Here is a 10,657-nt window from a genome sequence, read left to right on the forward strand (position 1 = left end):
AGCCTCCACAACAAGCTTTATTTTCAGCTTAGCTGTTATGGATTCTCGGAATAAGCTGCACAGGCTGCACGCTCAATTGATTTATTCATTTTGTGAATGGACACTGATTACTGATAGTGAAATCAGAGGCTTTAACAGGATCCGCCCTGAAAAAAGACTACATTATGATTATTTGTGTGTATTGCGCCTGTGTGCATGTGAGAGAAAACATACTTTACAAGGGTTTATTCTCACAGTCAGACCTCCCAAGTACCCGAAGGAACCCACTTCACTTCCTTTAGATTATGTTTAGAAATATACACTACCTGACATACTGTATTTGCTCCTCAGGGCTTCTGTATTCACACATCTTTATTTATACGTCAACAAGGACTCTGTTCTTTCTTCCTGACAAATGAGACATGTGCCTGGCCCTGCTTCTGACTAATATATGTTGAGTTGCAGTCGATGAGTGCAAGGGAGAATGGCCCAGGATGATCATCAAGATGTCAATAAACTTGTCCTCCCACATGGCTGATGTTGACACATAAATGATGGCACTTTTTTCTGGCTGTCACTGGATGCCCTCTCTGTGATATCTTGATGCTCATTTCAGTGTCTGCTTCACTAGGCACTGAAACAAGCTATCAGAATGCTTTTGTGGTGTTAAAAGTTGAAGGTACGTGTTTTGAGCAGCTCTTGGCAAAAAAAAAGAAAAAAGAAAACTAGAAATCAAATGAACATTTCAGCTTTGCTCAAATCACCACAAGCAAACGTGAAAGCTTGGCACATGCAGAAAAGCATTGTTTGTACAACAGAGCATGGATAACTTATGAATGTAGATGCTAGAGCTGTGTTAATTGTTTGACTTTTTCAGTCAAACTTCAAAGGGAAAAAAAGGGACCCGCAAGTTTTTCATTTAAAAACAGATTTTTCTTCCTCAAGAGAATTTCAAAGCATGTACACAGGCTGAGTCAACGATGTAATTTTGGGGGGTGACAGTGATACTGTATGCATTTGCCATTGTACACTGCAAGCTCCATTTTTTCCCCCATATTTCAAGTGCACAAACAACTCTGTCACATGATTCGCTCCGTCATGGAATGCAATCACATCAAAGTGATGTTGAGACCTTCTGTGCAAGGCAGTTGGGTTCTTGTCAAGTCCAATAACAGTGCTCGTGTCGAGGCAAGATCATCTCTTGTAGGATTATGGGGGAGTGGATGGGGTCACATCCAACAAGCGGCTCCACTGAAAGTGGACATTAAATGGGTCAGTAAGTCCCTCTCTTGGCTTTGACCAACAGCACCATAATCCACTCATTTAACCACGACTCTATGCCTGTTTTCCTTTTTGCATAGGAGCTCATAAAAAGACATATTCCTTTGTCGCATCTTGTAAGTGAGATGATTAAATTGATTTAAATGAGGTATTCCCAGAGAAAACTCATTATGCACACATTTCTATGGACCGTTTATTCATGCCAAGCTCTGATATGTGGCCTCAAACCACTGAGTAAGCATATCAAAAGCTATTTTTTACCACAAGTGTGCACAAACAGACTGTGTTCACTGCCTCAATGGGACACAGGTGAGCCTCGGAAACCTTTTATTTATCCCTTGTCGCTAAATTAGATTCTGAATAACTTTCATATAAAAAGCCCCCGGTGCTGCAGTTAACACCCACACAAATCAGGACCTCCTCTTTAATTGTTCAAATGTCAATACATTTGCATACGGTTTCAATCTTTGCTGCATCCTCAAATTATACATTCGCAAGTGGGGATCCTAACAAAGAGAATGACCCAATTTTTTAAAAATTGTAAGGTATGGCTCACTGAAGCGACTTGCCAATTAGCTTACAAAACTCTGCATGTGGTCAAAACAATGCCCTGTAGTTTGTGTGTTATGAAAGTGCTTTACAATGCAAAAATGCTCAGCTGTTACAGATGCTTGTGAGTCATATGCATTAGCAGTTACCCCAGAGAGCGTACCTCTTATAGTCTGATGAATATACAGCTCCCTAATAAGCACCACTATGATTCATTCCTGTCGTCTGCAGTGCTTACATAGAGGTCAACTTGTGTATGGCAACATTTAGAAAGAAAGCAGGGAAAACAGATAGCAATATCGATACTTTAAACATCAACATCAGCCATCTGAGGTGCTCAGGTAAAATGGCAGCGACTTCTGTCTCTTACATGCACACCAACAGTGCAAGAGCAGGGTTTAGGATGTGTGAAAAACAGCCAATTTGTTTGTTTGCCTTGACAACAACTCCCCACCCCCTCCCTTTCCCCAACCCCCTGTCAGCTGCCCAAGTGGACACAGCGGTGTGAAAGGAGAGGATATTGATGTGGAAAATCACCCTTTTTGTTTTTGTTTTTCTGTCCTCCTGTCATATTCTCGTTCTCGTTGTTTCTCTCTCTGTCTGCTTCCATCTTATTGTTTTCCTCCTTCATTTCATCTCTTCCATCTCTCTATTGGGTTCAGTCTTTCTGGTCTGTCTGTTTTTTTGTTTTTTTTTTCCATTTTGCTTTTACCCTTATGATGCTTGTAGACTCCCATTGTTCTCTTACTCCTACATGATCATTCATGAACTGTGTCCCACATCTTGGTATTTGAATTTCTGTGCGTGCATGTCTACACATATATGCGTCTATTTGGCTTCTGTCCTTAAGTCAGGCTAAAGCCGAGGTCAGACTGTCCAAATCATGCCCCAATGAGAGCCGTGCACACTAAATGACAGGATTTAAGTAAATCCTTAGCTGTGCCTTTCTGGGAAACTCTACACACACAACAACCGGAGAGAGACTGCCATCATGCACACCACACACTACCAGTTTTGTCATTCAGAAATGCGTATTTATCTCCTGGGGGAACAGCTTATAACAGTGTTCAAATTCAAGTGACATTATTCCACAGACATTTTTTGCATGAAACCTATTTTGCCTAAGTGCACACATTTTTGATTGATCCAGACTTTTTTGCCAAGTGCAGCTGGGAACTGCTACTGATGTAAACTACCTATTTGAGTAAAAGTTGTTGTTAAAAGCAACTTCTGGCAGGTCCTTTCTAATATTCCTTCCAGTAGACCTAAACTCCTATTGGTTGTTGTCAGGATCACACTGATGTTGACCGACTACACAGGCCTTGGCCAGCTACCACCAGACCAAATCAAACACCCCACTGTACACAACAGTCTATAGACAACCACCCAGAATCTGTGTAAAAAAGAGTGATCCTAAGCCTTAAACCTATGTGTTGGTAGCAGAGAATTCAACAAGTCCCTTGTTTTGTTATAGCACTTAAAGGTGTCCCTAAATCCCAGAATTATGTCCAGCTTACTGATAATGTTTTGAGCTGTGTAAACTTGGAAGAATTTCTGAGATGTTACGGCACTGCAGGGGAGTGTATGTTTAGCTAAAGGCCTCCTTCTTTACACTGGACTACAGGATCTCCCTATATGCCAGCTTCTATTCTTTATTCCTCCCATGTAGCTTTTTTAACCACCATTTTATGACATACTGTGACGTTATTCTGTCTACATCGTGACCCACTGGTCTCATTCTTGGTTACGATATAGGGGTGAATTTAACTGGGGCGATAAAAGCTGGGAAATCCCACGCTGGGGATTTACAGTCTTGTTCACAATGTCTCTGATATTGCATCGTGGGATAATACCTTACCACCTTGTGTCTGGTGGCAGTAACGGCTATTCAGCACATGAGGCCAGGAGGTCACCTGTTTCCTCTGAAATCTGATCTTGATCTCTGCTGCTCCTCCTGCACTGAACGTCGTAAGACACGAGGGCCAGTTGTTGCCAGACTAGAACATTTCACCCCTTTCTAAAAACACACCTCAAGATGTTTTTCTCTCTACGTCCCGAACAGAACATCTTACCGGCTGATGGTAAACTACTGCACACAGCGTGGCCAAATGATCTTTGCTGAGTATGTGGGCAACAGCAAACCCGGGGTTATGATTTAGAATGTCACAAAGGGTTGTTTTACATAAAAGAGAGAGAGGAAGGGGGGTGTGATTATGGTTACACTGAGCCCTATAGCCAAGGGGATCCACAGTCTCTTGTTTGATTACAGTCTGACTGTGAAACAAGGCGTATTAAAAGAATTATTACTCAGACATCACAATGGTCCCCCATCACTCCCTGACACACGCCTTTGAAGAGATTTATTTCACACAGGCCTGATTATTGTGTCTATGTGTGTCTGTGTTTCTCCAATCGGGTTTGCGTGCCTGCATGCTTATGTATCTGCATCTGTCTGGAAGTGTACCCTTATGTGTGTGTATACGAACACCTCTGAAATAGGCGCCCCGCTGTGCGCATGGCATTGAATATCCGACTGCTCGGCACTGTTAGAGTTAATGCTTGAAATTTGAGGCACGTACAGAACAGAGAAAGCTGCAAGGAGCAAAAAAAAAAAATGAAGGCTGTAGTCTGGCAGCTGCTATGTCTGTTCTCTATACTTTGGTGTCATTCTGTGTGTGAGGGTGTATATGAGTGTGTACATGTGTTTATAAGCGTGTCTGCGCATGTGGGAGTGCACTCCGCCTGCCTGCCTGCCTTCCTGTGTCCATATGAATCAATGCGTTTGTATTGTGGGAAAGAGAAATATTGGAGACAGCGGTAAATAACACAATCCAGCTATTAGGTTTTGTTCCCTAAGACATGGACGTATACTGTACACACCCTCACAAGGACATGACTCATGGGAAATTATACGAATTTTCACTCAGCTTTCTTCATATTTACTGCTGATACACAAGCAATCATACGCCGTGTTCCCCTCCACAGCTACAAATGCAGCGCAGAGTGAAAGACATGTAATCCAATTTCCTTTGTGTATTATTGTTATTATTGGTAGATATCAAAATGCATCACAAACGTATTATAAATCATCACACTATTTCATACTCAAGAACAGCTACATTTCCATATGAACTTAGAAGCAAGGCCGCATCCAGAGAGGACTGACTGAAATACATTTTTGAAACAGACATTTTAGTGGCAGCGTTAGCAGAGGAAATAATTTACACGTTGTTTTTTCCCACAGTTCAACACCTTATTTCAATTAACCTACGCTCTGTGGTAATGACTTGAAAGCTGATGGGTTACTCATTTATTTTCCATCCACTAGATTCTCTTGGTCCCCCTCACAGACACCGAGCGCGGGCCCCCTTCTGATGGCTGAAACAGACCTTGAATTGTTTGAGGTTCCGCCGACTTGTTAACTTTTGCTGTTCCTCTTCCATTAGGAGGTGATTACCACCAGGAGCCACATTTCTCAGTGTTCAAAAAGACACAATTCTTTTACCTTAGCGAGGAGTGTGTCTCCCACAAAATGGGAACAAAGAGGTAAATCTCCTAAGCAGCCTCGCTTCACATCATCACAAGATTATTCCATGGCAGAGCAGAGGATAGAGGGGTGCGCGAGTGAGATCTAATAATTCTTTTTAACTTTTTATGTGGCAAATTAGGTGAAACAAAATGCTAAATGTGTGTTCCCGTACCATTTCTTTTCCCTCCCTCACAAGATAAACAGCACCTGGTAATGTGTATGAAACATTACCCTGATGAACAACCATGCGGTGCCTACTGAAAGTGAAGCCATTAAACATAATATAAAAGACACACACGCTGTTGGTTTTCATCTGTCACCCCTGCATGACTACTGAGACCTGGTAAAGTTTCACCTTAGCTCCATGTGCGTGCGTGTGTTCCTGAGTACTTATACGACAAGCAATGCTCCTCTCCTGGATTCCCGTCCCATTGTCTGTCATCAATCCCAGACCTATAACCCCAGTGGTAATAACAGAACCATAGAGATGCATATAAGTGCAACAATGTGTGGGCGTCGAATCAGACAAAGAGGTTATGAATAAGTCTGTCCCGACTATTGGCAGTGCTTTGGAGAATATCACTCCGTGCGCTCACACTCTATGACAGCTAATTGAAGGTTCCCCTTGGGCTCTGTGCAGCAGAGACATAATAATCAAGGATCCTGTCCTGGTTTTGCGATATAGCCCAAACGTGGGATTTGCTTCTTTTGTCATAATCAAAGGAATACTGCACGGGGAGGGTTTTCAGTGGTGTCAGGCATGTGTTGCCACAGTGGAAAGCAGAAATATTTGCTTCTTGTTATGAATCACAAAAGGTATAGAAAAGGCTGCTGCAGCACTACCAACAGATCAATACCCATCCCTCACAGTGACTGCTTATAAACTTATCCACTTAGACATCTCTGTGAAGAAGTGACTGCCAGAGAGGAGTGTCCATTTTAATACCTATGGGTTAATTCCTCTCAGCTTTCATTGGATCAAATTAAACTAAGCTACAGGCATAAAGGTAATAAGATTATTGTGTTGCTGGCAGGATTACGGGCTGACACGCTATGTACACAGGAACAGCAGTGGTCAGAGAGGCTGCATTGTTTATGCACGAATCTCTCCGGGAAGTATAGCCTACGTTCACATTAGCATCTTTTTCACACAGGAAAGAGGATTAGTTTGCATCATAAACATGAAATGAAAACCCCCGACAGGATTATTTTAGCCCTTTTTACTTGTGTCCCTTTTATAATATTTCTTGTTAATGAAGCTCTTTACCGCACAGCTGTATTCTATAATGTTGCGAATTAAAAAGATTTTTTTAGCAATTCCAGCACAGCTTTTCTGTCTCGTGCAGCACAGATACTGGCTCAGCAAATTCAACCCACACCCCATTCCCAGAGCTAAAGGCATCCAGTTTGCTTTGGGGTAATCTCTCTCTGCAGTGGAATGCTTTAAGAGAGCCACACCCATAAGTTGGTAATAAACAAGTCTAACATTAATTAACCGCTAATAGCAGGTAGCAGCTAAAAAAAAGAAGAAAAAAAAAGTGATTTATTTGTACATGTTGTAACTAGAGCATGGAGCTCGACATCCCAGCGAGCCATGACAAGTTGCCCCTCTTGAATGAGGGGTGTAAACAAGATACAGTTGCTGGTTGACATGCTTAAGGAATGTGGTTGGATTACAGCAGATGCCTCTTTGATTTATTGGCCTAGGATGCGAGCCCTTTATCTTAAATCATGCTGCCGAACAGCGATTCATTTTCATTTTATTTCTGTCTGGATTCTAAACTCACCACCCATGGAGACTGGGATCTTATCATTATCATCTTTCATACTTTGGAAATGAGAAACCCATAAAGGGCCCCACAGTTTCTTGGGAATCTTCTGGACGTTTGCCAAGCAACCCTGACCCAGATGTTTAAAAAGAAACAACGATAATAATTTACAAACTATGTCGACACGCATTCATTTTCTTTAAGCTGAGCTGCAACCGTACATGCTGTAGTGTGTAAAACTTAACCAGAAATTTGCAACGCTTTCACCTCTGTGAGTCTTCTCAGTGATTCATGAAAAAACAATGGTTATAGCAATAGAAGGGTATTGGTGCAGAATAGAGACAGGCATTTCTCCCAGCCAGCTAAATGCTAGTGCTGAAAGGACACTAAGCACAGGTTGTCTCTCAACCGCTGTGACAGTCCGTGCAGCCCAGAATTTCACTGTGTTGAGTAAAAGGATACAGGTAGGGGAGGAGGGACAAAGAGAAGAGGAGGCTGAGGTGAAGCCAGCCAGCCAAATCTGCCTTCAGCTCAGTGTCAAAACAGCCAGTCAGCTGTGTACACCTTCATGTCACCTGCTTGTGTTTGTGTGTATGGAGTTCTATACCCCCATCACCAGGAGGGAGCACACAGAATCATCTCCTCTGGTCAATAGAGCCTAATTCGCCACAGGTAGCAGCCAGCCTCAAAGGCGATTTCCCTTCAGCTCAACTGTGCTGAAGCCTCTCATCCACACTGTGGGGCCTATGGTGATAGTAGTAGTGGTGTGTGTTGTGGGGGGGTTGCTGCTATCAGCCAGAACCATTATCCAATGGAGGCAATAGATATGGAGGTGTTGCTGCCTGGGGTCTGGCTGCCTCTCCTCCAATCCACTGGAAGACAGAAACTGTCTTCTCATTCTCCGACTTGGCGACATTGTTTCCGAATTTCCCTGTCATCATCCTCTATGTGTGCCTCTATTTTCCACCATCCCCCACTCTCTGTTTCCACCTATCCTGCTTCTGACTCCCTCCTCACTTTGACTCTCTGTCTCTTCGATGTTTTCGCTACCCGTTGTACTACCAAGAACGACTGTGCTCAGCTCGAGCAGTGTAACAGCACCTCTTCACATTCTCTGCATGCTCTACAGGCAGCCTAATGGAGGAAATCAAAGTACTCAAATGCGATTAGATTCAGTATGCACATTGCATTCCAATCAGAGCCTCTTTCATTTACATAGCTTATCCTTCTAAATTCAACCAACAAATACTTTTTTTAAGAGGCGGGTCATGCTTTATTTTTGTACTTGGAGATGTGGAGCAGATTTATATCAAATAGTTACTGTTTATCAACATTTCATCTATGAAACTCCCTTATGTTCGACTTTTATGAAATGTAATTACAGTGCTGCTCACACTTCTCTGGTGTATCACATGAAAAATGTCTTCATAGTTTTTCCTTAGTGGCTCATGTTAAATGTAAGGAGTGCACTATTTTCTCCTTTCCCAGGACTGAAACATATTGTTTTTGCCTGGGGCATTGCATGAGTTACTGCACACCTGCTTTATCAGAGTATGACTTGTAGCAAGAAACAACTGTAAAAATGAATGTTCAGGCACCATGGCTACACATACAGGTTCTGTGTTGCTCTAGTGAAATTTAATCAGCCATGCCACAAAATCTCCCAGGCAAGAATGATTGCCAGGCAGGAGGATGTTACTGTAATTATTGTCTTGTTCACTGCAGACTGAGTGCCTTGGATAAGCCATAGTCAACGGGAAGGCAAATACGCTTGTTGCACAAAGCACTTAGCAGCAATTTACACAACAGGATACTTGGATGTATTAGCATTACAGTGTTGAACATGTTGAGAAAAAAAATAGGAATGTTACTTACAAGGTGGGGGCACTGTTAAGGTGTAGTGGTACATGAGGACCTCTGCCCACGAGAGGGTCAATATCTAAATACCTGCCAAAGTATTATTTTGAAAAATACTTGGTATATTCCACATTATGCGTCTCAGGGATGCCAGACTAATGAGTGGACCTCACACTGCAACTGAAGTGCAAATTAACCAAGTCAACTCCAAGTCAACTCCAAGTCAACTATACAGCCCAACTACAATTTGGTTTTTATTTTTGTATTTTTACCCGCAGCACTGCATCATAAACACATGATAAGTATGTGTCCCAGTGAGAATCAAACTCCATAAATCATAGAAGTATCCATGTTTCCCCCACTGAGCTGCACACCATCACATAACAGCTCCACCTAAACATAATTCCTCTGTACCCTCTGTCTCTTCACAGCTCCTCCACTGTCAGAAGTCACCACGTCCCCTCAGCCTCAGAAAACTACAACCACCACCACAACAACCACAGTGCACTGGGGTGTGGCCAACACTACCACCACAACAGGGCTCAAGGAGGGCAGCAGGGGAGCACCCAAGCCGCCTCCTGTGATTCCACAGACTACTTCCCCTCCGCCCCTTGAGTCCTTCCCTTTACCTGAGCGCTTCTGCGAGGCCACCGAGAAGAGAGACATAACGTGGCCTCAGACCCAGAGGGGCATGCTTGTGGAGCGACCTTGCCCCAAGGGAACACGAGGTAAACAGGGCTCCCTCTCACCTCAGGGCCGTGTGCTTGCTGCTTTCAATATGACCCGAGGCATCCCAGGAGAACATTCTTGAGTTTGTTAGATTTGTCATATATTATTGCATACAAGCACGTTTTTATCTATAGAGAGCACCAACAAGTATGTGTTCAGGGTATCAGCGAAGACAGTTCATTTGCCGTTAATGGCGTTAAGTTTTAGTTGTGTCATTCCAGGTTGAAACATGATTTAGCAATGTATAATGGCGGTGTTGCAGAGGAGCAGGCTCAGCTGTTTCTCCTGCAGCTTGCGTGGAAACGTGCATCCCTCATTTCATTGTGTGTGAAATCGTGTTAGCACCCAGAGTTCATCAGACACAGGGCTAATTAGGACAGGAAGAAAACATGTTGCCACGTTGTAGCAAAAACAGGAGGTGACTTTACATGTTTTGGAGTTTACTGTATCCAACATTCCCACTTTCATTTGTCATTTGACAGCATTCAAACAGTCTTACCAGACTAACACAGCGAATAAACAAATATCCTTCAGGGCTGATATTGCTTTGTGCACTCACAAGCAGACTCTCTGGCTTCATATTTGTATAAAACATATAAATTTGCATGTTTGTAAATGTCTTGTTTGTGTGCAGTTTCCTCTTTTTATCTGTACCCTTGTCCTTTGTTGCCCTGTAAAGGACTTCATGGATAAATAAATTTGATTTGACTTGATTGAACTTGACTATTCTGTTCTTGTTTTCTCTGTCAGGCACAGCCTCTTATTTATGTTCCACTGGGGCCTGGCACCCAAAGGGCCCTGATCTCAGCAACTGTACCTCCCACTGGGTCAACCAAGTAGCCCAAAAGGTTTGTACAAGCTTTGCCTCACTGTTTTTCTTCCCTCTAAGTGGAATGTGCTTCTTAAAAACATAGAGGTGGTAGACAAAATAGTGTAAACACATCTTTGTAACTGTGATTAAGTT

General features: G+C 42.8%; 1 protein-coding gene across 16 annotated transcripts in view; it reads left to right on the forward strand.

The window, feature by feature from the left end:
• Window positions 1-10,657, forward strand: part of adgrl2a (adhesion G protein-coupled receptor L2a) — a 93,394-nt gene that overhangs the window by 59,768 nt on the left and 22,969 nt on the right. For all 16 annotated transcript variants that reach the window (XM_035653266.1, XM_035653265.1, XM_035653270.1 and 13 more), the window contains 2 exons: window positions 9,396-9,692; window positions 10,444-10,541. In XM_035653266.1, the coding sequence (XP_035509159.1) occupies window positions 9,396-9,692; window positions 10,444-10,541 (395 nt within the window). The remainder of the gene's footprint in view (window positions 1-9,395; window positions 9,693-10,443; window positions 10,542-10,657) is intronic.

This window comes from Morone saxatilis, unplaced genomic scaffold (assembly GCF_004916995.1).
Source record: "Morone saxatilis isolate NCDOM2014 unplaced genomic scaffold, NCSU_SB_2.0 Contig12, whole genome shotgun sequence".
Lineage (NCBI taxonomy): Eukaryota > Metazoa > Chordata > Actinopteri > Moronidae > Morone > Morone saxatilis.